The sequence below is a fragment of the Epinephelus fuscoguttatus genome, linkage group LG5 (genome assembly GCF_011397635.1).
Source record: "Epinephelus fuscoguttatus linkage group LG5, E.fuscoguttatus.final_Chr_v1".
NCBI classification, from domain to species: domain Eukaryota; kingdom Metazoa; phylum Chordata; class Actinopteri; order Perciformes; family Serranidae; genus Epinephelus; species Epinephelus fuscoguttatus.
The window spans coordinates 45698185-45725190 of NC_064756.1; the positions used below are offsets into that span (position 1 = coordinate 45698185).

The window sequence follows — 27006 nt, forward strand, 5'->3', positions numbered from 1 at the left end:
GGAACTCCTTCAAGACTGTTGGAAAACCATTTCAGGTGACTACCTCTTGAAGCTCATCGAGAGAATGCCAAGAGTGTGCAAAGCAGTAATCAGAGCAAAGGGTAGCTATTTTGAAGAAACTAGAATATAAAACATGTTTTCAGTTATTTCTCCTTTTTTTGTTAAGTACATAACTCCACATGTGTTCATTCATAGTTTCGATGCCTTCAGTGAGAATCTACAATGTAAATAGTCATGAAAATAAAGAAAACGCATTGAATGAGAAGGTGTGTCCAAACTTTTGGCCTGTACTGTATATATGTATTGTAGCGGCCCTGCAGTAAATGTTCTGTTATAATATCAATGTTCTGTGAGTTAATGGCATGTTTGGGATTGCATGAGTATAGGCAGGGGGGCGGGATGCGAGTGTGACGGGGATGAGGGCTGTGTGAGTGCGCGTGCTGGTGTCAGAAGAGAGCAGGAGTGCACAGTTGGAGTTACAGCAAAATTCTTGTTTATTGGTTGTTTTAGCGTGGTTACGGCCAACAGTAACCTGTACTGTTTAATAATAAACGGTGGTTTGCCGAATAACTGTGTCATCCTTTCCACACGTCCTGGCGGACGCTACAGTATGTGTTATATACGTAGCCTATATATACTGTGTATTGTTTTTTGGCACTAACTTGTTCTCTATAGCTGATGTAACATGAATTACTCCTGTGTGGGATCAATCAAGTTCTTATCTTAGCCATCTGAGAAGATCAAATACATTGTTTTTGGTGCCTGTTTCCCAAGTATATTAGTGCGTGTGTAAATGAATTAACGAGAGACATTAATGTAAATTTCTTTGTAGAAAGGCGCTTTATGAAATTAAGTCCATTTACTTGTATTAGTTTACAGTGCAGCCTTGCCACATCCAATATGGCGGCAACGTTGACACATCACAGCAGTGGGCAAACCCAATCAATGCTGCGTCTACGTATATATGTCTATGGTCACAACAACAATGCTGAGCTCTGTTTGTGCTGCTCACCCTGTTGATTTGAAGTTAGGTGTAGATCTGTTACTGTAGCAACTCCACCTTGTCGTCCATCCAAACAAAGTATTCTGTGTACGCATTCGCCATTGTGTCTTTGTTTGGGTTTGTAATCACCGCATTGTAGAGGAAGGCGCTTCAGCACAGGTGCATGGTGTCATGCCGTGGTGTTGCTTTGCAAATTTACACTGCCACCCATTTGGCCTGGCATGCATACTACAGCGTTTCCACTAGATTTTGCGGCTCCGTGTGAACGGGGATCGTTTCAATAACGTTGTCATATAAACGCAGAAGTTTTTTAAAACGCAAAGGACAGACTTTTCCGTTTTTAGATAAACCGTTGTCGTCTAAACAGGGCCTGAATGTGTGCATTAAGGACAATCAGACCTCAAGCCAGTTTCACAGACTCTTAGTTTGGTCAAAGCCATAGTCAGACTTCAGTTTAGTGTTGAACTCCATAAAACCCTTGAGGCTGGTCACAAAGCTCAAAGAGCTTGTATTTAACACCTCGCTGTGCCTGTGGATTCTTGACTTCTTGACAGGCAGACCCCAGGTGGTAAGAATGGGCGGACATTCCTCTTCCACCCTCATCCTTAACACAGGAGCACCCCAGGTCTGCATTTTGAGACCCTTGCTGTACTCCCTGTACACACATGACTGTGTACCCACTTCTAACTCCAAAACCATCAATAAGTTTGCTGATGACACAGCTGTGGTGGGCCTGATCACAGTAAGACGGTAAGAAGGTACTAGTTACACCAGGCAGCACTAAGGAGTCTCAGGAGGCGCTTCTACCTTCGGGACACAAGGATACTGAATGATGATCCTTCCTTACCCTAAACACTGACATTTATTTATTACTACTATATTAAAAGAACTGACAACTATTCACTTTACTGAAATCATATTTATGATCAGCCTCCTTCCTCGGACCACACCCATCTTCATTTTTGTCCTTCATTTCATCTCAACTACACACCTGGAAAGTTTCATGACTGCATCTTGTACGGTTGTGTGGCTGTTGCGTTGAAAAAATCTGTCCACAGACAGACATATAAGCGAAGTACTTATGGCTTCTCCGATAGGTCCTGCAACAATAGATGTCACAAGCTCAGTGGCCTAGCGGTACGATCCCTGGCCGGGTCATACCAAAGACTATAAAAATGGGCCCCATTGCCTCCCTGCTTGGCACTCAGCATCAGGGGCTGGAATTGGGGGGTTAGATCACCACGTGATTCCCGAGCACAGCACCGCGGCTGCTCACCGCTCCCTCAGGGGATGGGTCAAATGCGAAGAACAAATTTCACACACTCAGGTGTGTGACAATCAGTGGGACTTTAACTTTAACAAGGACCACATTTTGAGATTACGAGACACACACACAAACACACAGACAAAGTTGCATTATTGCCCAGACACACCAAACCAACTTCAAAGAACTAGCGGCCATGAAAGCCAACTGTTGCATTGCCTCACATCATCTGTGTGTGTCAAAAAGTTGCACATGAACACACTGCTAAGACTATAGCCAACGGCTAACCAGCATGTATGTTTTGTGACTGCGTGAAAGGAAATAACTCTCCACACTAGCAGATGGCAGTAGTCAGTAATAATCATTCAAAAAGGGAGACTGGAAACACATCGTCGACGAGGGGAAACACATTGCACAAACTTGGGCGACAGATGCTCACCGATGTCCTGACATTGACCAACAGCTGACTGTTGGCTTGGCGTGTCAGGGCTTTTAGACCAATCCAAGAGCAGAGTGACTGGTTCCTACTCCTACTCACATCTCTGGTTGGGTCTCAGTCACTAGGAACCGAGAGTACCTGTAACAACTTCTACATTAGACTCTGAAGAATACAACATAACTTTTATGACCCAGGTCATTATTTTAGTACATATGTGCTTTTATTCTTTCTGCAGTGATCTTTCTCAGGGATGTCTGTGTGTCAGTGATGTCTCTCTCCTTCCCTAAAGCAAGATTTATGGTTGTGCATAGACCCTATGCATGTAGCCTACACACGTCGTCTACGTCATTGTGAGCATTTATACTTGTGCGGTGGTGTGTCTGTGTCACTCTGCAGTTACACCTCCAAAATACTGGTCGGCGGCGGAGGTTTCTGTGAAGTGCTGTTTGTATGTGCGCATGCACCCGCGCGTGCAGCCTGTTGCAGTCGCTCCTGTTTTCTCAATCTTCTTGTTTTTGCTTTATTAAGTTTGGTATTTGTGCTTGCTTTTTTGTGATTGTCATTTTGAAACTGCGCCCTCTCAAAACATGTTGACTGAGAGAGTTGTGCTCATTTTCCTCACTCTGGAATTACTTATTTCATTCGGACCTGGCACCATTGCGCAACAACTTCATGGCCGCATTGTTTACTCCAGAGATCAGCTGATTGCGCAGAGGCCGGCCGGCTTGGTGGCCGGAACATTGGAGATACCAGCTGAATTGTGGAGGAAAACACACAGAGGATGCAGGGGAGGAAGTAAACAGCGGCAGAAAAAAGCAGGGTTGAGACAACGGAGGCTTATGGAGAAGAGAAGATATACAGCACACCGTACATGTACTGGCACACACGTGTTGACTATTTACGTACCACGCCCCCTCGGTAGTGCTCCCCTCTTCTTCTACGGTTCCCCCTGAGATTCATGCGAGCACGGCCTTTTTCAACCACTCCCCCCACAGGCTCCAACCGCCATTACAAAACACTGCCTCTGACAGTGCGGCTCCTGCTGCTGCTGATACTGTCATGACCTCTAGCTCCTCCCCCTGACCACATCAGTCATTACATACACAACCTGTAATTTTTCACATTAAGACCATCACCACATACAGGCGCCCCCGTCCACCCTGCACAAGACATATTGATCTAGTCAACCTCCATCCACTTCCCTGGTCATCACAGCCACTCATGAAGCAACATCACCTCAAAGTGGCCTTATTCAACACCCGCTCCCTCAACAACAAGAGTCTCCTTCTCAATGAATTCATAGTGGACAATAACCTGGACCTTCTCTGTCTCACTGAAACCTGGCAAACACCTCTGGACAATTTCTCATTAAACCAAGTCACCCCCACAGGATAAACAAACACGGGCAAACCCCGCACAGAGGGCCGGGGAAGTGGCATTGCTGCCATCCACAGAAAAAACATCCCCCATCTCCATTCCTCCAACGCCCTCATTTGAACACCTCACCTACAAACTGTCTGGTCCATCCCCTCTGGTCACAGCCATCATTTACCGCCCCCCAAAACCACATCCCTCCTTCCTTCCTGATTTTGCTGACTTTTTGACCCAGTTATCCGCCATCTCACCATCTGTTCTTCTCCTGGGTGATTTCAATCTACATATTGACAGTACTGACAATAAACCGGCCACAGAATTTTTAGAACTGCTGCAATGCTTCAATTTCACTCAACACATAACCTTCCCAACACACAGCCGTGGTCACATTCTGGACTTGGTTTGCTCCACTAATCTAAACATTCAACAGCTATCCAGTCACAATCTGCACATCTCCGACCACTTGGTAATCACAATGAACACTGAAATCCCTACCTCCTCCCCTATTCAGAGCCGGACAATAACTTTCAGAAACCTTAACTCCCTCTCACCTGCAGCTCTCTCAGCCTCTCTCACCTACTGTCTGTCTGCCTCACCTCCCCCGCCCTCTGATGACCCTGCTGACCTGGTAAACTATTACAACAGCACACTCTCCTCCTGCTTGGATCAGCTCACCCCCACCAAAACAAAAACTGTCTCATTCACTCACTCTGCCCCCTGGCACACCCCCGCACTCCGCCAAATGAAATCCCGGAAACGACAACTGGAAAGACTCTGCAAGAAAACTGTTTTATCTGTTCACCTTCTCGCTTACACAGACCATCTACAACAATACAAAGATGCACTCAACGCAGCCCGGACCACCCACTACTTCCACCTCATCCACTCTGGCTCCAACAACCCCAAGGCTCTGTTTTCCACCATAAACTCACTCCTTAAACCCCTGGACAACACTCCATCATCATTCACAACTGAAAAATGCCAATCATTCCTGTCATACTTCCAAACAAAAATAGACACCATTTACAGTAACCTCAACACCCCTGGAACTGAGACAGCCCTCCTAAAATTACAAACGACCTCCTCCTCTCCTCAGACTCCGGACACCTCAACATCCTCATCCTCCTCGACCTCACAGCAGCCTTTGATACCATCAACCACTCCATCCTGCTCTCCCGACTGAAATCTTCAGCTCACATCACTGGCACAGCACTCACCTGGATCCGCTCCTACCTCACCAACCGACACCAGTTCATCAGCACTAACAACTGCACCTCCACCACCGCTCCTCTGTCACAAGGCGTCCCCCAGGGATTGGTGCTTGGTCCCCTCCTCTTCATTCTATACATGCTCCCCCTTGGCAAAATCATCCATCTCTATGGACTACAGTTCCACTGCTACGCCGACGACATCCAATTGTACATTTCCACCAAAGCCAGCACCAACACCACCCTCTCCACACTCAGTAACTGTCTCTCTGAAATCAAAAACTGGATGCAAAGAAACTATCTTCAACTGAACCGTATTATGTGCCCAGGGAGTTTTCACATGCCATTATTGTAACTGTTTACATCGCCCCCTCTGCCAACCCGATGTCGGCATGTGACATCATTCACTCCACCATAGCTTGCCTGCAGACTAAACACCCAAGTGCCTTCATAGCTATCTCGGGTGACTTCAACCATGCCACCATGGCAACAACATTGCCCACATTTACACAGTATGTGAGCTGTCCTACCAGACAGGAGAGAACACTGGACTTGTTGTATGCAAACGCCAAAATGCATACAGCTGCTCCCCCCTCCCCCCTCTGGGTAGGTCAGATCACAACCTGGTGCACCTCAACCCCTGCTATGTGCTATGTCAAGAGCCAGCCTGCGACCATGAGGACAGTGAGGAGATGGTCAGAGGAGACTTATGAGACACTGCAGGGCTGTTTTGGTGTGACAGACTGGCAGGCACTCTGTGAGCCACATGGGGAGGACATTGACGGGCTCACAGAATGCATCACAGACTACATCAGCTTCTGTGTGGACTCCACTGTCCCAGTCAGGACTGTCCATTGTTACCCAAATAACAAACCGTGGGTAACAAAGGACATCAAAGTCATCCTCAACTCAAAGAAGAGGGCCTTCAGAGCTGGTAACAGGGAGGAGGTGAGAACAATACAGGGGGAGCTGAAGATGAAGATCAGGGAGGCTAAGGAGAGGTACAGGAGGAAGCTGGAGAGGAAACTCCAGCAGAACAACATGAGAGAGGTCTGGAGTGGAATGAGGACCATCACTGGCTTCAGGACCAACAACCACAGAGGAGATGAAGGCAGCGTGGACAGGGCCGATGAACTGAATCTGTTTTTTAACAGAGTTGACACTACTGGCCCTGCCCACCCCCCCCCCCGACTCTTCTGCTGTCTGTCTTGGTCAACCATCTCCCACTCCGCCCTCCTCCCCCACTCCTCCCTCTCACACCTCAACACCCTCCTGCTTGACCCCCCCTCCTCCTCCTCACACCTTCTCCCGCCGTGGCCAGACTGACTGCACTCTCCATCATGAGGACTACACCCCTCCCCCAGGTGTCGTCACCTCCACAATGTGCTTCACTGCTGACCATGTGAGAAGACAGCTGATGAGACTCCACTCAAATAAGGCTGCAGGTCCTGATGGTGTCAGCCCCAGGGTGCTCAAAGCCTATGTGGAGTACTTCAGCATGTCTTCAACATGAGTCTGAGTCTCCAGAGGGTCCCCTTGCTGTGGAAGACATCCTGCCTCATTCCTGTGCCAAAGACGTCGCGTCCCAGTGGCTCCAAGGACTACAGACCTGTGGCATTGACCTCCCACATCATGAAGACCCTGGAGAGACTCGTCTTGGAGCAGCTCTGGCCCATGGTCAATCCACTTTTGGACCCCCTCCAGTTCGCCTATCAGCCCCAACTTGGAGTTGAGGACGCCATCATCTACCTGCTCAACCGTGTCTACGCCCATTTGGATAAGCTGGCGAGCACTGTGAGGGTCATGTTTTTTAACTTCTCTAGTGCGTTCAACATCATATGTCCAGCTCTACTGGGTGACAAGCTGATAGCAATGCAGGTGGATGCCCCCCTGGTGTCCTGGATTGTAGACTACTTGACTGGCAGACCACAGTATGTGTGCTTGCAACGCTGTGTGTCAGACAGAGTGGTCAGCAATACCAGGGCCCCGCAGGGGACTGTCCTCTCTCCCTTCCTCTTCATCCTCTATACCACGGACTTCAGCTATTGCACTGAGACCTGCCATCTTCAGAAGTTTTCTGATGACTCTGCTATAGTTGGATGTATCACCAAGGGTGATGAAGATGAGTACAGGGCTGTTGTGGATAACTTGGTCACATGGTGTGAGCAGAACCATCTGCAGCTCAACGTGGCAAAGACAAAGGAACTGGCTATGGATCTGAGGAGGACAAAGACACCGGTGACCCCTGTTTCCATCCAGGGGGTCAGTGTGGACATTGTAGAGGACTGTAAGTACCTGGGGGTACACATTGACAATAAACTAGACTGGGCTAAGAACACTAACACTCTCTGCAGGAAGGGCCAGAGCCATATCTATTTTCTGAGGCAACTGAGGTCTTTCAACATCTGCCGGACTATGCTCAGGATTTTCTATGAGTCTGTGGTGGCCAGTACTATCCTCTATGCTGTTGTGTGCTGGGGCAGCAGGCTGAGGGTGGCGGACGCCAACAGACTCAACAAACTGATCCGCAAGGCCAGTGAGGTTGTGGGAACGGAGTGTGACTCTCTGAAAGTGGTGTCAGAGAGGAGGATGCTGTCTAAGCTACGAACTATCTTGGACAATGTCTCACACCCACTCCACCATGTGCTGGTCAGGCACAAGAGTACTTTCAGTGGGAGACTCATACCACCAAGATGTATAATATATGCAATAACCCTATTCACCCTGACTGTATACATTCTGTTTGTGTAAATAATCTTGTTCAGTTTACTATATATATATATATATATATATATATATATATATATATATATATATATGTGGATATATATATGTAGATATATTTATGTTTATGTTTGTTAATAATTCCTGTTTATTTAACTATATAGAGACGAAAACCACTGCTAAACAAAAAGAACATTAAGACTCGTCTCATTTTTGCCAGAAAACATCTTGATGATCCCCAAGACTTATGGGAAAATATTCTGTGGACTGACGAGACAAAAGTTGAACTTTTTGGAAGGTCTGTGTCCCATTACATCTGGCGTAAAAGTAACATCGCATTCCAGAAAAAGAACATCATACCAACAGTAAAATATGGTGGTGGCAGTGTGATGGTCTGGGGCTGTTTTGCTGCTTCAGGACCTGGAAGACTTGCTGGGATAAATGGAAGCATGAATTCTGCTGTCTACCAAAAAATCCTGAAGGAGAATATCCAGCCATCTGTACAGCAGGACAATGATCCAAAACACACCAGCAAGTCCACCTCTGAATGGCTGGAGAAAAACAAAATGAAGACTTTGGAGTGGCCTAGTCAAAGTCCTGACCTGAATCCTATTGAGATGCTGTGGCATGACCTTAAAAAGGCGGTTCATGCTCAAAAACCCTCCAATGTGGCTGAATTACAACAATTCTGCAAAGATGAGTGGGCCAAAATTCCTCCACAGCGTTGTAAAAGACCCATTGCAAGTTATCACAAGCGCTTGATTGCAGTAGTTGCTGCTAAGGATGGCCCAACCAGTTATTAGGTTTAGGGGGCAAACACTTTTTCACACAGGGCCATGTAGCTTTGGATTTTTTTCTTCCTCATTAATAAAACCCTTCATTTAAAAACTGCATTTTGTGTTTACTTGTGTTATCTTTGACTAATGTTTAAATTTGTTTGATGATGTGAAACATTTAAGTGTGGAAAACATGCAAAAAAGTAAGAAATCAGGAAGGGGGCAAACACTTTTTCACACCACTGTATTTGTAAATACTATTGTTTAAATTTCTTATATTTTCACATGTCTTTACTCTCTTGCAAGGAGCATCTGTAACATAAATAATTTCCCCTCGGGGATCAATAAAGTATGTCTGATTCTAGTCTCGCCACCAGATAATCAGAGATCTCCGCCTTCTGATAGTCTGGGGACACTCCTTTCTAAAGTGTGTTTAACACACCGGCGAAAACGGCTGGCAGCAAAGCAACGCCTCTTGCATTTTTGAAAAGGACATGCCTTCTTGGAAACGTGCGCTCCCCCTTTTCTTGTCCGCAAGGAAACAAACACACGGAGAACTTGAAAATGGATGCTGAGAGATTTAACTCCGTTTTATCAAACGTGTGCTCATCCGTGAAGAAAATATTTTTTCCAGCGGATGTCTTAGTTACAACATGATTGAGCTAACTCGAGTAGTTTCATGTCGTATCCGACAACGGGAGGCTTTTAACAGATGACGTCCTGATGTTAGCTTTGCTACTAGTGTTAGCTGACCCTGTCAGCTGCAGCCACTGATGCTTTCTAGACATCGTGATTTCCCAAAACTGAATAAATACCACACATAGCAACACAAAACTGCTTTGCTAGCTCAATCATGTTGTAACTAAGATATCAGCTGGAAAAGATGTTTTTTTCACGGACTGTTTAATGAGTTATTACCTATTACAGACACCGCTAACGGCTAACAAGGCTAACAGCTAACGGTTAGCCCAGCTAAACATGCACACAGAAGTAGTAATGTTTGTTCAATCATTGTGTTTATAGACTTTACAAACAAGCTCTGCTGGTTTTCTACCTGGAAGTATTTGTAAACAACAAGGTGATTCCCTCAATAGTCCGGCCAGACGGATGAGTCATGGCCTTGTAAAAGATTATGTTTGTTTCTTTTAGTTGGTGACAATGTGTCGCCGCAAATGCAACAAACATCCGCTAACTTTGACGGCGTTTTCTGCGAGCGCGGCTGAGCCATTTTGTACCGCTACACGTGTTTCTAGTGGGACCATGTTTACAAGCACAAGAGTTCAGCGAGCCACTGAAGGACCGCCCTGCAGATTTACTTTTTTTTTTTTTACTTTTTTTAAACTCTGAAATTGTATCCGCCCATCTAAACACAAAATCAGGGAGAAAGACATCAGTCTTTAGTTAAGCAAAGCATGTAAAGACTGTCTTGTGAGTCTAGTCTGATTCTGATTCTGATTAAGTTTAGCTGATTCAAAACACACCCAAAAACACATTCAATATGGCTTAATAGAGAAAATTTTAAACACAAGTACACAAATTGGCTTCACTATAACTCGCAGCACTCAAAGACAAACACTTGTCTTTATCTGGCTACATTTTCCCCACAAATACAACATGCTAATGTTATTTGCACAAGCCTATGGCATTTTACATTGTATAAATTAGCCTAGCTACTAGCGATCTTTTCATCTTCTCATATAAAATCAGGGACAAAAGCGATATTTGACAAAGGTAACGGCACACAATTTGGCTCCAGTACAACTCACAAAGTTCACTGACAAAACAACTGTCCTGTACTAAACACGTTTTCCAAATAAATATAACATGCTAACATTATTAGCACAAGCCTATGTCATTTTACATTATATAGATTAGCCTAGCGGACGGCGATCTTTCCCTCTGCTCATATAAAGCCAGGTACAAGAGCAACATTTAACAAAGGTGACAGCACACAATTTGGCTCCATTATAACTCATAAGATTCCCCGAATAAACAATTGTCACACTAAAACTAAACACGTATCCAAAGAAATACAAAATGCTAATGTTATTAGCGCAAGCCAGTGGCATTTTACATTGTATAAATTAGCCTAGCAACGAGCAGAGATTTCCTCTTCTCATATGAAACCTGGATAAATCCCGATGTGTAAATCCCTGAGGGATAAATTACACACAAGACCTATAATGCTATTTTAGTGGAAGCTTTACTGTCTTCACAATATATTTTTTCTTACTGTGAAAAAAAAGTAAATTAAAGCTTCATTTCCACTGAAGGAAATGGTGTCAGTATACATTATTATTAACAGACAGGAGGTCTGCGTCACCGCTACCCGTAGTTACAATTCTGGGGAGATGCACGTCAGGCTACAGCGTAGGTTACGGCATACAATGCAGAAGTATAAATTAACTTTAAGACTGTGTGCCTGTGATTGAGTATGACTGGATGTTGCAAGGCAGGTGGTGTGCGTTGACTGGACCATTTGAAGAGACACCAGAGTCACCAGATTGGTCCAGGGCATGACAGAAGATTTTTAAGCTCCAGCTGATAGATGCTCTTCCCCCCTTTCACCTCTGTCATTTCCAAAGAAGCCAGTACTTAGAACTGTGAATGTGGATTTATTTGTGAGATCCTGCAGGCAAAAATTTCTGACTGTGTTAACTACTATGTGTACCTTGATGACTTTGTTATTAAGAAAAGCTTTCTGTTAAGTTTTGAGTAGGTGGTTTGCGTTTTGTTAAACAGATTACTTTTTAGGGTTATTTGTTTATTTTCTTATATTCTTTAATTTGAGCACTGTAAATAGAGCACTTCAAGCATTTTTAGTGAGAGAGAGAGAGAAGCCCTTTTTGTTTGGCATTGCCATGTTCTTTTCTTTTGTTTTGAATGGTAGGAGTTTAGATTAGAAACTTGTCTTTTGTTTCACATTTGTTTTTGCAGGTAAGTTTAGGGTCCATTGGTATATTTTTGTTTGTTGTTTTGGGCACTGCTCTACTCTGAAGTTAAATAAACTGCTTACTTTGTCGTCTTAAAATACTGCTTAACTGGCCATCCTTGGGAGTGGGAAGAGTGGGGAGTCACATGTTATGTCTAGGTTCCCCTAGACCAGGCACAAAACACTAACCAAGGGAAAGGCGTATATGTTGGCCACTTACACAACTGGAAAAACCTTTGGGAAGACAACGCTAGCTTCAGCCAAGTACTCATAGAGAATTCGCTGGTCAAAGTCATCTGTGGTGTATTTGACCTGGGTGGCCTGGAAAAAATACAGCAACAGTGTGTTAACAAATGGAGTCCATGACTAAAAAAGCAAAAGTAACAGGAATTGATCACAATGTTCCACTGGTTTCAACTTTGCCAAGAGCATGCGGTTTGTTTCCTCACCAGCACAGTGAGCAGCAGAGCCTGGATCTTTGGGTCCGTCAACACCTCCTCATCCAACAGAACGTTGGACTCTGATACAGACACCTTGCGAAGGTGAGAGTTTCCAATTCGTTGTGTCTCTGTGATTACAACACAGAAGATTGACATAAAAGATGTAAAACAAACTGTATCATATCAGACGTAAAGGAAATGTCAGGATTGCACTCTCACCTATCTCATAGTCATTCTCTGCTACGCGTCTCATCTTGGGAGGGGTGGTCATACCCGACTCCATCTCTGGTCTCTTTGGTGCTTTTGAGTCCGATATGAGATGATCAAAGCTCTTCCTGGTGCCTGACAAACACAGACAACAGATACATTTATAATCTGGAGTTTCAACATATGGATTTTAGATCAACATGTAATGTACATAGTGGAGGGATAAGTCATACCCAAGAGCTTCTTAGTGTTGGCTTGTGAGGGCTGACCCATGTCCAGGCTCATGGACTTGCGGGTTCGTGGGCTAATCTGGCCCACTGTGGGGTAGTGATGGGCTGAGAGGTAGCGCTCTGAAACCTGAGGTGAAGTCCATGGCTGAGTCTCTCGCAGTGTTCTGAGGTGGACCAAAGGTCAGGTAAAAGAAGACAACCTGATAACTCACTTGAAACCTAAAATCTGGACAACGGATTATACAAACCAAACGACAACACACTGGAATCTTTATAAGAATGTGAAAGTAGGATACAGATTGTGAAAACACATGTCTGCATCTTAAAGTCAGTATGTTCAAAGGTGTGATCAGCAAGCTGAATTTCAACTAATCTGCTTTATTCTTGTGGACAGATCAGACATCTTCATGGAAGATGTTTCCCACTGCCTAAAAAAACCCACTAACATCTGACTGGAAACGTTTTGATCAGCAATCACACCCGGGTCAAATGACTCTGCAGTAGTCATGGTCTGCACGGTCTTGGGCCTTCTTATTTATCTGACCTGCTTTTACCATATCAACCCTCGCGGACCCTGAGGTCCTCCGTCACCGGCCTTTTAACCATACCACAAGTTAGGACTAAAACATACGGGGAGACGGCATTTAATTATTATGGCCCCCAATTGTGGAACAGCCTGCCGGAGAGCCTCAGAGCTGCAGAGACTGTTGATGTTTTTAAAAAGAGGCTCAAGACTCATCTTTTTAATCAGGCTTTTAACTGATCTCTTTATTTATCTATTTTAAATTCCTCTTATAACCGATTTATCCATCTATGATCTATTTTTTATTTATTTTTTATATTCTTACCCTTCCTCTTTTTACGTTCTTATCTCATTTAGCCTTTATCTTTTGTTGTTTTAGTTTAGATGCATTTTATGTCTCTGTTTTAGATCATTCTTACCTAGCTACTAACTCAGTTTTATGAGCTAAATAGCTTTTTGTTGGGTGGGAGGGTTGGGTTTTCTCTTTTCTTTTTGTTTTCTGTTTTGGATCTTTGTTGTTTTTAACCTCTGTGAGGCACTTTGTGTTACTGTTGTATGAAAAGTGCTTTGATGGGTATTTATTGCCTTAGGCTCTGATCAGTATTGATGGGAACACAACACTGGGTGAATGTGCTAATTTTAGCCACTTTACCGGTGAGATGCAATGATGTGCCACCACAAAATACTGTCTGTCTCCACCCAAGCAGCACTCAAACATCATTCCAAATTAGTCTGCACCAAGTTTGAGAGAGAGACTGAATATGTGAGATATGTGTGAGATATATGTAATATATAAAAAAAAGTAACCACCGTAACATTTTCACTGGCCTCTATGCTCCTCTCTACTGTTTATCAACCTGGCCTGTCCGTGACGTGAAACATAACTCACAAAAAAAACCAAAAACAAAAGACACACACGCATGCACAGGAAGGCACATTTGACTGCTGCAGAGCTGAGTACACATTGCTGAGCTACTGGCAATGAGAAAGGAGTCTATTACCTATTTTTAGTGGGTTTACCTGTGTTTAAAAAACACATAAACATGCTAATTTTGGTGGAAAAGGAGTATTAAAAAAATGAGGATGAAGCTGTCTGTTCATCAACTCACCTGCAGCTGGGATCAGTGATATGACTGGAATATGTGTCCATAGGTACTGGGTCCATGGAGAGGTCAGAAATCAGCAGTGACTTCCTGTGTTTGAGGCTGCAGCGACTTCGGACCTCCTCAGATACAGTGAGTAGTGCTGCATAAAACAACAAGGAAAGATGGTTATCAACAATTGCAGTGCAGACCCAAACCTCCATAGCCAAGAAAAGAGATTCTCTCCATGTTCAACCTTTTTTTTTTCGTATTTCTTATGTTACATGATATGATATTGATATTAAATATGAATAGGATTTTAGGAAATCGTAGATATTTCACATAGTAAGCAGTTCAGCGTAGTGCAGAAAGGTAGAAATAAGGATGTATATGCAGAATGCCACAGAGTGTGTTACATACCAGCCAGATAGGCCACACTTTGGGTGTTGACCTCAAACTTGTCACATTTCAGATGCTTGCTGATGAGAGCCAACAGTGTGTGCAGGATTCTCACTGTCCTTGCTACTGTGGTGGGTGATGGGTGTCTGTAGCCTGGAGACATAACGACAGACAGTCAGGGACAAGACACTGCTCCAAATGTCTTTTGCAGTACAACAATAAGAAAGAAAGAAAGACCACCATGACAGGTCAAGAAGGCACTGCTCAGGGGTGCTTACTGTCAGTGTGCCTGTAGCTAACTCCGACTTTTTTCCTCAAACACTGCAGATCAGCTCAACCCAGAGTGTGCAGCATTTGCTATGTGTAGACTTGCAAAATGTATTACTAAATCATACTGATAGCATATTCATCTGTGGTTATACTGTTGCTCATTATATATTTGATTAATTTGAACATGTATACCCATGGATTCAACAAAGACCACACTGTACTGAACACTGAATGACTGCCTGTCAATGCTCATCTCTATCAGTGGTTGCCTTACCTTTGAGTAGGTGGCCCACCAGTGCAAAGTTGAAGTTGGCACTGAAGTTGAGACCCACAAAGTGATCCATCTGCTTACAGTGCCATTCTAACGGACGCCTGATCTCCATGAACACTTCTTCTGGACTCTGGAGGAGCACATTAGGAGGATACAAGAGGAATGACCAAGCTGTTTTCTGTCATGTCATCATTTTAAAAACATGCACATCAGAGGTCTGCCACAATCCACTTTCGGCACATAGTAGTAGGTCAGTTCATGCACTTAATGAAAATCAAAATCAAAAAATTAGTCAGTACTTTTGAAGTTACATTTAAATGAAATCAGTTTGTGTTCAGTTTGTTTGATTTTCTCTTTAACTAAAAATACATATCTGTAATCATCCATACAGCTAGAGAAGATGACTCCAGTGGCCATTCACAGAATCTTCATAGACATATAACTCAACAAGCTTTTGAAGTGTGGATTTGCAGCAAGGTAGCAGTCACCCGGGTCATGGTATATCTAGTGTTAAGTCAAAGGTATCTGGACTTGCTTTAGATTCTTAAAGATGTCTCATCCAAGAGGGCTTCTTCAGTTCCTGTCAGAGTATGTCTTGTTCCAGTGGCCCATCTCTCATCAGGGTGCCCTGATTCCCCAACATCCGATGCAGACCTTGTTGACCCAGGCAACTATCGAGCCGGTATGACTCTTGTTTTTGCGGTTTCATTCATCCTGAGGTAAGCTACCAGCATTATGATGGACCTTGCCTGAGGGTCCAGACTGGATATGTCTTACCTGCCCTGACTGGGATTTGAACCCTGATCTCCTGTGCCAAAGCTATCCAGCTGCCAACACTAAGCTGCGCAAAGATGCTCCTGAGACAGTTCAGCACATAATAGCAGGGTGTAAGGTGCAGGTAGGAACAACGTAAATGAACGTTATAAGCAAGTGGCTGGCATAGTGTACAGGAGCATCTGCACTGAGTATGGGCTGGAAGTCCCAAGGTCAGAATGGAAGACACCTCCTAAGGTGGTTGAGAATGACCAAGCTAAGATCTTGTGGGACTTCCAGATCGAGACTGACAAACTGGTGATGGTGAACCAACCGGACATTATGTTGACTGACAAACAACAGAAGAAGTTGTGGTGATAGATGTAGCAATCCCAAGCGACAGCAACATCAGGAAGAAGGAACACAAGAAGCTTGAAAAATACCAAGGGCTGAAAGAGGAGCTAGAAAAGATGTGGGGAGTAAAGGCAACAGTGATGCCAGTGGTAATCAGAGCACTCAGGGCCGTGACCTCCAAACAGGGAGAGTGGCTACAGCAGGTTCCAGGAACATCTGAGGTCTCTGTCCAGAAGTGCGTGGTCCTAGGAACAGCTAAGATACTCCGCAGAACCCTCAAACTCCCAGGCCTCTGGTAGAGGACCACCAATCAACCAAACCACTAAAACCACTGACAGGTGAAGTGAATAACATTGATCATCCTTGGAGACCAAGTACACTCTCTCATGGCAACAGCATCCCATGACTGCAGTGACCTGTCCAGCAGGAAAGTGTGCCATGCAACACTGCAAAAACTGCTCAGCAATGGCCCATGGAAAGTGACAAATTTCCCAAGATCCCAATCTGATTGAGCATTCGTGAGATATGCCTGTAACCCACGATCCACAGTGGGGCCTCCTTGGATCAGATTTGATTTGAGATTGTGGCAGACTTTGTGTTATCAGCAATTACTGTATCGTTGTCCAAAGAATCGATGTAATATTGTATCGCAATGGAACGTGATTCCCACCCGTTAGAGACAAACTTAACACCCTGTTTTAACGTGAACATGCCCTCTTGATTTATTAAAAAAAATGCTTTCAAATGCACTCACTACCTTCACAAGTGGAAAGGTCTGTAGTATGTGTTGATCTATTGTACCAAGCATTACTTCACTCTATAAAAGGCAAATTACTACCATTGTAATGGCCACTACAGAGTGGAATCAGAATTCAATGTTGGAGCCAGAATGAGACTACATATGAATTCAGTGTGAAGTTTTTTAAAATACACTGTCCCACGTCCTTCTCAGTGCAGCCTGAGTGAGCTGTCCAAACCCAAATGAGGGCCTGTATTATGAGACTAAACCCAACATCATTGTGTGTTGATTTGTGAACAGAGAAAACCTTGTGTCTTTTGGGGTGTACAGTGTGTGTTTGTGTGTTCACCTTGTCATTGAAGACGCGCATTGTGTCCAGAGTGTGAAGGTTTTGCTCCAGCAGGGCGGTTCCAGCAGAGTACAGATTGACTTCATCAAGCTGTAGCACAGCTACTGCCACCCAGAAGAGAGCTTTGTGCATGGGAGACTCCTGCAAACACATACAGCGTGGGCTTGTATTGACAGTAATTGGTGTGCAGTGTGACTGATCGAACACAGCAAGAGATGGATGTGCTGTTACTGTCAACGTAAATAAAAAAATAATAATAATTCTAAAAATGACAATGGAGGTATGAACAGCAAAACACTACTGAATTGCTGATCATTCAACTCATTTACATTTACAGCTAACCAATGTAGAACTTTACAAAATAAAAAAATAATCTTGATATTTGATCGAACTTAGCATAGATATTGCACTACAGATAACTAAAACCTTTACTCAGCCTTGGTGAAAATAATAACCCTACTTGACCACTGCTATGCCAGTAATGATGAATGTTCCTTTTCTCCTCCAGAGGGGGAGAAGATCCCATTGCTCTGCTGAACATATAAACCTGTACTCTGCTAAACTGTGACAGAAAGTGAAAACTGAGAATGGAACTGCTACACACAGAGTCTGTGCTTTGAGTGGCCCTGCCTAATTCGCTTTCATTTTCAAATCAGTCAGCTGGAGTGGCAACCAGAGACACAGAGTCCTGCAACCTCCACTAGCAAAAATTAGTAAGCAGCCTGACCCTTTACCAGCAATTACACTTGAGTCAAATCTGTTAATATAAGGCCTGTGACCCAACCCCTGATTAATCACACCGTCTACACACTCAGTCACTTTAAAGTGCTTTGTTTTTACTTCACAATTGGAAGGTTTAACATTATTTCAATTTATTACTAACAATAGTCTATTTGACAGTATCAGTGCTACTCACTATGCCAAGGTTGCTGAGCAGAAAAAAAATAGTGTACACAGTCTCTGGTTATGCTGAGTTAGTAGTTGACCATGCCAGGACTCTGGCAGGCATACAAATAGTTCAAAATTCAATACTGACACAACATCAAGTCTAAAGCTTATGACTTAAGCTAATTAATCTGATAAAACATCAATAAAGTAGGCACAGACCACCCATAACTGACAGCTAGAGGTAAGGTAAAATGTTTCATGTAAAATATTTAGCAGTAATGACACAGAGTGGGGGCTTTTTGCTGTGGCTAGAAGGGGTTTACAGTGGTTGTATACCTTGCTGAGAAGGGGCTGCAGTTTGGTCAGAGCAATGACTGTGGCCTCTATTAATACTTGACTGTTGTAATTGTCCGGCCCCTTCAGACAGCTCTCCAGACCCTGTGAGGAAAAGGGAATTGAGAGAGGAAGCAAGCGAGAGGGAGGGGAGGGACATATAAGGTCATTAAATGACATAATACAAACACCCATTCAAGTAATTCTATGTGAACCTTCATTCAAATCACTTGAAGAAAGCTGGTGATCAAAATACGACTGTAACTGTGTGACAACCCTTTGTAACATAAAAGCTTGATACTTGCATTGCATCTTTTTTGTGATTTCAGAATAAAAGTAACATAACTATCATCCAGATTTAAGATTTCTGCTTGATAAATGACTGATTTTCAATGAACTGAAACACAGGTTGGGTAGGAGAAGAGGGCTTGACAGAGAGGGACACTCACCCGGTCTATGCTGAGCAGAGGGCTGGCCTTGCTGAGGATTCGGATGATCTGCTTGATCTGGCCGTGGCTCACCCTCTTACTGATGCAGCCAAACACCACCAGCGCTCTGGGCTGGAGAGATGGGTTGTACTGGAATGCAAACCTGGAATCCAAAGACAGACATATGTTGCAAACTGGACATTCATGTTCTTGACAATGATGCATTCAAATCATGGAGGAGGTACATACTTCTGTGCAAGCTCCGTCCACTGATCTAACCACTTACAAGCTGGGATGTCCCTCATACAAGCCTGGAGGGAAAAAAAAACAGAACAAACAGATTGAAAGAAACTGACAGATTTGACAAATCTTTGACTTTGAGAATGCACACATGGGTGTGCACCAGTGTGAGCTTCAGTGTAAGCTGTGTGATATGTTTTCATTTTGATAGGTTTGGCAGATCTATTACAAATAAGTTGTCAATGTGTGGAAAACACTGGACTCTCAAACTTCAACATTCAAGAACAGAGACTTCTAATTCTTCCTTAGTTTTGTTCAACAATCAAATGTTTTTAGCTGACCTCCATGATCTCCAGTAAAGCCTCAGTGACGGTCTCCAAGGAGGACAGGGCAAATGTTTCCCTCTCATAGGAGCCTGGTGAGAAGGAGCGGTCTCTGTAGCTGGAGCGAAAGGCAATGACGGCAGCTGACTTGACTTTGCTGATGCCAAACAGCAGGTAAAACTTAGGCAGGGAGAACTCAGTCAGGCTCAGCCTCAGAACCTGCTTTGTCTCCTCTGAAACACAAAAACAAGCATTTACTTTGAAAAGACACAGACTCTGGCTTGAGTACTCCTAGCTTTCTCACTGCTCTCATTATTAGTCATCCTCACTACATTTAATTCCTCACCACTAAAGCTGAGCTGCGAGCAGGTGCAGAGGGAGTGGATGATGTTGATAACCAGACCATGGGTGGACGCCCTAAGAGACAGTGGCCCAGTGGCTACCAGCAGGGTCACCACATGGAACAGGTAGGGCAGGTGAGCTGCAACATCCAGGGAATTGTTGAAGGACAGCATGAGCATATAACGTGCCAAGATGGCGATGTCGTCCCACATCAGGTGCTGCTCCAGTGTGGGCGTTGGAGACAAGCAGGTCTTGTCTATGATCTTACACATCCGTCCAATCACCTGTCACAGAGAAGACCAACACTGAAACACTACAGAAACTAGTATTAACGCCCCACAGCTGTATGCTTCTGTGCACCAGTTAAGTTTCTCTTAAGAGTTTACACATAAGGGCAAAAGAGCCAGCACAGTTTCAAGATAAGTGTCACCAGTTCAGCAAAGACCAAATGTCCCCCCTTCTGTTCCTGAGATATGACGTTGAGTAATGGCCAGAAAAGTGTTTTTGCTTATCATTATCATGTCTCAATGTTTGTGGGCCATAAAATCAAAACAATGAGATGAAAGAGGTCAAAACACGCAAGAGATCTGACGTGAAGTGGCTTTGTCATTACAAGCCAACCTTCTCACATTACATATAATCATTTGATCCATTGTTAATTTAAAACTAATGTGAGCAGCATCAACATTCCAAACCCGTGACTGCATTTTAACTATCAAAAACAGCTCTCACACTGAGTGGAACTAGCTTAGGTTCATTCTCAGCTCAATGTTTTGGACTAATAGCTGCAACTGATAACTTTTATAAAAAATAAAATAAAATGATAATTCCTATAATAATAAGTGTTTTTGTATTTGCGGAAACTGTCACCTCACCTCAAATGTTTTCAGAAACATATTTTAGTAAACTGTTGAGCTGTAAAATGAGACAATCCAGCTGGTGGGCAGTGCTTGGTACTTTGGTTGACTGTATCCATACGGTGGTCAGGTCACTAACTCTCTCATTTTACAGCTAAACAAACACTAAAATATGTTCCTGAAAACATCTGAGGTTGCTGAAAGTTATTTTCAGCCTTCAGGCCTTTGCACACCATTAAAAATAATTACAATCTTACTTTGTGTCTATCAAATCTAAACAGTAACTGTACAACTTTCATCTCTAATTAAGTTTTGAGAACAGGTTTGATTCTCTGTGCTTTACACATCCATCAAAAGTCTTTAGAGAGTTGTTTGACCAAGAAGCAGTGAACAAAATGTGGCGTAACTATCCAAACACATCTGCCGCAGGAGGGAGGAACAGCATCACTTCTTAACTCAGGTAACCTATTAACAGGTTAGACAGTAATATTCAGGTGGATGATGATGATAATGAGAAGGAGTGCCCCCCCCATGTCTGGCTTTGCTAATTTCCTCAAAAGAATAAAATGCATTGGACTCTGTGCAACATCTCTGTGTGTGATGATTGTATCAGATGTCAGATTTCCTCAAACTCATAAAGTTCAGCTCAGATGAAGTATCACCGTGTACAACTTGTGTGAAACCAATATTATGTTTTGATCAATCCACTGTACCTAGACCTGTAAGAACATGACTAATATGACTCAGAAGCAATCCACAGTGAAGACCCACAGCAAATACTATGCATGCCTTAGGATATGGGGCTGATACATGTGACGATATAGTTATGGTTATTAACAATTAGAAAATAGCTTTTATTCAACTCTTGGATAACACTATCTCTGATCAGGAAGTTTATAAGCTCGTGGGTGAGAGTAAGACTTCAACGTGCTGTCTTGACCCAGTCCCCTCCATACTTTTAAAGAACTGTTTCAACTGTATGCTTCACTCTGTCGGTAAGATTATTAACATGTCCCTTGAAATCGGCTGTTTCCCAGAATCTTTCAAAATTGCAGCAATAAAACCTCCGCTGAAAAAAACAAACCTAGATGCCAATGTTTTAAATAACTACAGGCCTATATCAAATCTCCCATTCTTCAGTAAGATACTAGAAGGAGTTGTCTTAACCAAATTATCTATTTCCTGAACAAAAATAATATTTTCGAAAAGTTTCAGTCAGGGTTCAGGGCAAATCACAGTACTGAGACAGCCCTCACCAAAGTCAGTGATCTCAGAACAAGCACTAATGCTAACAAGGTCTCCATTCTAGTCTTACTAAACATAAGTGCTGCCTTTGACACCATAGACCACAATATTCTTATTGACCGACTTGAGAACTGGGGTGGCCTCTCTGGGTGCGTTTTAAATTGGTTCCACTCACATATAATGGGAAGAAAGTTTTTTGTTACTATGGGAGATAATGTATCAGGGATACATGAATTACCATTTGGTGTTGCTCAGGGTAGCTGCCTTGGTCCTCTGCTTTTTTCACTGTACATGCTTCCATTAGGTGACGTCATCAGAGAACATAACCTCAATTTCCACAGCTACGCAGATGACACCCAACTATATATTTCACTAGACCCAAGTGATGACCAATCCATCTGTCACCCAACATCTGGATTGGCTGCAATAGACAAGTGGATGCAAACCAATTTTCTTAAATTAAATGGTGACAAAACCGAAATCTTATTAGTTGGTCCCCAAGCAAAACGGGAGATAGTTCTTTCCAAACCTGGCAGTTTGGCTGTGCAGGTTAAATCTGAAGTCACGAGCCTGGGTGTTATCCTTGACTCAGACCTAAATTTTAAATCTCACATAAAGAAGGTGACCAAAACAGCTTTTTTTTCACTTACGAAATATTTCAAAGGTGCGACCATTCCTATCTCAACAAGATGCCGAAAAACTGGTACATGCATTCATTTCAGGCAGACTTGACTACTGTAATGCTCTCTTCACCGGTCTTCCAAAGCAATCCATTGACAAATTACAATTAATTCAGAACTCTGCTGCCAGGCAGTTAACTAGAACAAGAAAGAGAGAGCATATCACCCCAGTTTTAGCTAACCTTCACTGGCTTCCAGTATCTTTTAGGATTGATCTTAAAGTGCTTTTACTTGTTTTTAAGGCTCTCAATGGGTTGGGACCAGCCTACATTACTAATTCTTTGTCGTTTTATATTCCTTAATGGCCTCTTAGATCCTCTGCTACTCTAAATAAGAAAATTGACAGCTCAGCCTTTTTTAACTATGCACCAAAATTATGGAACTCACTACCCAAGGATATAAAAGATACAAGCTCTGCGAACATTTTCAAACGACAATTGAAAACTTATTTATTCAACATTGCTTTCAACTAACTGTCACTATTCCCTGGTTTTTATCCCTCTCCTTCACATTTTTTTTTTTATCTGCCTCCATGCATTCTGTTGTTTTACTTTTATCTTTTACATATTATGTTGTTCTTGGTTTCATTGTGTAGAATTTGCACTTGTCTTTTTTTTTTTTTTTTAAATTGCATTTGTCTGTTTTTATTTTGTTGTAAAGCACTCTGAGCTACACCTCCCTGTATGAAAGGTGCTATATAAATAAAGTATATTATTATTATTATTATTATTATTATTATTATTATTATTAACAAAGAATTGAAGAGTAGCAGACAAGGCAGCATTGTGCTCTGCAGGCTGTCCTGTCATGACATCAGACACTTAGAATGTGGATAACACCAGCATAAAACTCATGTATGGTCCCACAGCTATGTACACTTTTCAATTTGATCTTCATAAATTCAGTACAACCCTTTAGTAAAAGGACATAAAATCAGTGAGGGAAACAGCACTTCAACTTAAACACTGACTGGCTTTTCTTTGTCAACAAGCTTCACAATGGTCACTATTCACTGCAGTGTTGGTGCCTGCCATAATAGGAGCCAGGGCCTGGCTTTTCTATTGTGTCTGCTGCTGTATGTTGTGTTTGTTTATCTGAGTAGCAGACTGAATTTGGATCCAGAGGACACAGCTGATGGATAGTGAGTGAATGAGTTTGTCTCTTTGAATACTCTAAGTCAGGAGTGATTTACAGCTTTGGATTGAATTCTTCCACTATTAAGTAAGTAGTCATTGCATTTAATGCTGATCAGTGTCAAAATGGTACAGAATCTAATTCTTTAACAAAAACTACATTAATTTATTCACCTTGTCACTTGGTTAGAATTCATACAACATGTTAATGTAGTATTTATCAGCTTCTGTTTTAATATTATGGAATATAACACTTATGTTTACTTTAATGATATGGAAATATATCGTTCTAATTAAATGTACCATTGAGATAGTAGAAACATTTTAAAGTTACAATGTGTAATTTACGTGGTTGTTTATTAGCAAATATAAACTATTGCTTTCATAAATATATATTTACTAAAGTGTAATGCAATTCACATACAAATGGAAGCTTTCTCCTAGGCTTAGAATGATTTCTCTATATATACACAGGCAGGGCGCGGTCTGCTGGAGGCTGCCCTCTTGCATCGCCATATTTGAATACAGTGGCTGAAAGGGATTTACACGCTTCGCGTTTACCTAGAACTTGCCGTCCCTGGAGACAGAGAAGGTGAAGCTCAAATAAATAAATAAAAGAAAAAGATCAGATAAGCGAGGACGGGACAAAACGCGAGTGAATATTGGCATTGCTTTTTAGCATTACTGTGATAATGTTTGCTCGTGTTACCAAAACAATTAGAAATAAAACACTCCTAACATATATCTCACAGATAACCTATATGTCACTGGTAAGCCATAACATATTGTAGCGTCCGCCAGGACATGTGGAAAGGATGACGCAGTTATTCGGCAAACAACCGTTTATTACTGAACAGTACAGGTTACTGTTGGCCCTAACTACACCAAAACAACCAACAAACAAGAACTTAGCTGTAACTCCAACTGTGCACTCCTGCTCTCTCCTGCAGCTCATTCATACACACACCAGCAAGCGCACTCACACAGACCTCATTCCCGTCACACTCGCACCCCGCCCCCCTACCTATACTCATTCAATCCCAAACATGCTATTAACTCACAGAACATTGACATTATAACAGAACATTTACTGCAGGGTTGCTACAACATCGTAACATGGTTTAGATTCCTAAATAAATATTTACCTCGTCGCTAGACAGGCCTACTCCTGAAAAACTCGAAAAACTAGGATGGATCTCTGTTGTCTGCGCAAGGCTTTTTATCCTACGAGGCCACCGTCAGTTACCCAACGGGAGGGGTGAGCGAGTGAGCCCTGCAATCTAGAATTTGACCGCTGATGTCACTGTTACTCACCATTTTTACACACTGAGGCTTTCAGGGTTACAATTATGTTGTCTAAAATGTCGTGTCAAACTCTACTGGCCTGGGGAGCCCAGGATGGTGGTCTGCAAACTTAAGTGGAATAAATAAGTTGAGATGTGAAAGAGAAGCTCTGCAGAGGGTCTGAAGAAGGTTTTAAGATTTGAACATGTAAATGGAGCATTCCAATGTAGTTTGACATAAGAAAAAAGAGCCAAAGGATAAACTGGTTTTAACTCAAGCTGCTGGGAGTACCTTTAAAGGGTCAAAGGATGATGTCAGAGGCACTTCAGTTCCACTGCATTATGTCCAAGTGCATGTGTGTATTTTGTCCAGAACCAGAATATCATGTTGTTACTGCTTGTTCCTTTTCTTCTTAAACTACCTCTCTCTGCTGCATTTAAAGAATGCCTAGTAGTGAAACGCCATCCTTTTAGTGCAACACACACTGATTGAATTGTACAGCCATTGTGTTGACTGATGGCGGCAGCACACACACACACACACACACACACACACACACACACACACACACACACACACACACACACACACAGTAGCTGGGATGTGCTCATCCAGGGAGCAAATGAGATTGAAAAAAAGCTACTTTTTTGAAGCAAGACACTGCTGGTGTATGCTTTAATCAAACAAAAGGAACAGTTGTTTTGACATGCGTCATGTGCAGCCATCCACGAGGCCATGAGAAGAAAATCACTTACGTCCCAGAAAGAAGGAATGAATGCAAACAGAGACTAGTTAGCTCACTCTAATAGTTGATTTTAACAAGGCAGTATTACTGTGGCTCCTTTTAAATGCCACTATGTAAAGCAGCAGATACAAAAACAAAAAGGGGGCTGACCTCAGTTTGCATTATCAGCAGAATAACTACATGTTTAGTCAAGCAGGATCCTACACCAAGTACGAGTGTTTATATGTGTATGTGTGTCATGTCAGACTGAGCGCAGATGACAGGACCAAACATTTACATGCTGTGGTTTTTAAGAATACAAGATGAGAACCTTCTGAAGTTGAAGTGAATGTGACAACTACTTCACTAGCTTACTACATGATAACATCTAAACTTACAAATTCTCTCAATCAGGCAGTTTTTTCACCAAATAAGTTTAGATGAGATAAGATAAACTTTACTGTCCCAAATGGGAAATTTGTTTTGGGCAGATGAATGAATATAATGCAACCAGTGTGGAAATATTAAGCAATTAAGCACTTGTCTCTCTTCAAAGTAAAATTGCATTTATTGCATTCTAGACTTTCCTTCTCTTTATTTAGAAACAACACAACATATTAAACACAAATACAACAGAGCAATGACCCAACATAGTATGTGTAGTGAATATGTGACTTAAATTCCCAACTCACTCAGAGAACTCTGATCTCTGGGTCAGGAAACAGCCTGCAAACACTCAAAGAGGGCACGTACAATGTTCATCCCCTTCTGTGTTTTTCCTTGGATATTTTTGTAATTGACCAACACAAATTAGTCAAAACTGGTGATTTGAAATAAAAAACAAAACAAAACAAACAAAACAAAAACTTGTTTTAAAAAAGAAGTGGTGCGTGCATACGTATTTACCTCCTTTGCTATGAAGCCCTTAAATAAGACTTGGTGCTACCAATGACATTCAAAAGCCATATAATTAGTTAAATCAAGTCCACCTGTGTGAAATCTAAATGTCACATGATCTCAGTAAAAAAAACACCCACAATGACCAAGGAGCTCTCCAAACAGGTCAGGAACAAAATTCAGGAGAAGTAATGATCAGGGATTGGTTCTTAAAAAAAAAAAAAATAAAAAAAATAATAATAATAATCTGAAACTCTGAATATGCCACTGAGCACCATTTAATCCATTACTACAA

General features: G+C 42.6%; 2 protein-coding genes across 8 annotated transcripts in view; one reads left to right on the top strand and one right to left on the bottom strand.

Moving 5' to 3' along the window:
* The window catches only part of nf1a (neurofibromin 1a), a 282655-nt gene that overhangs the window by 14173 nt on the left and 241476 nt on the right, over window positions 1-27006 (bottom strand). For all 6 annotated transcript variants that reach the window (XM_049576726.1, XM_049576725.1, XM_049576727.1 and 3 more), the window contains 13 exons: window positions 19896-20175; window positions 19568-19782; window positions 19236-19297; window positions 19008-19149; window positions 18562-18663; window positions 17338-17478; window positions 15146-15272; window positions 14623-14754; window positions 14230-14365; window positions 12601-12761; window positions 12380-12502; window positions 12170-12288; window positions 11941-12041 (listed from right to left, as the gene is read on the bottom strand). In XM_049576726.1, the coding sequence (XP_049432683.1) occupies window positions 11941-12041; window positions 12170-12288; window positions 12380-12502; window positions 12601-12761; window positions 14230-14365; window positions 14623-14754; window positions 15146-15272; window positions 17338-17478; window positions 18562-18663; window positions 19008-19149; window positions 19236-19297; window positions 19568-19782; window positions 19896-20175 (1841 nt within the window). The remainder of the gene's footprint in view (window positions 1-11940; window positions 12042-12169; window positions 12289-12379; window positions 12503-12600; window positions 12762-14229; window positions 14366-14622; window positions 14755-15145; window positions 15273-17337; window positions 17479-18561; window positions 18664-19007; window positions 19150-19235; window positions 19298-19567; window positions 19783-19895; window positions 20176-27006) is intronic.
* Window positions 23730-27006, top strand: part of LOC125889112 (uncharacterized) — a 28954-nt gene continuing 25677 nt past the window's right edge. The window contains exon 1 of one of the 2 annotated variants that reach the window (XM_049576838.1): window positions 23730-23894. The gene's annotated coding sequence lies outside the window, so the exon portion shown is untranslated. The remainder of the gene's footprint in view (window positions 23895-27006) is intronic. The other variant, XM_049576840.1, reaches the window with a different exon arrangement.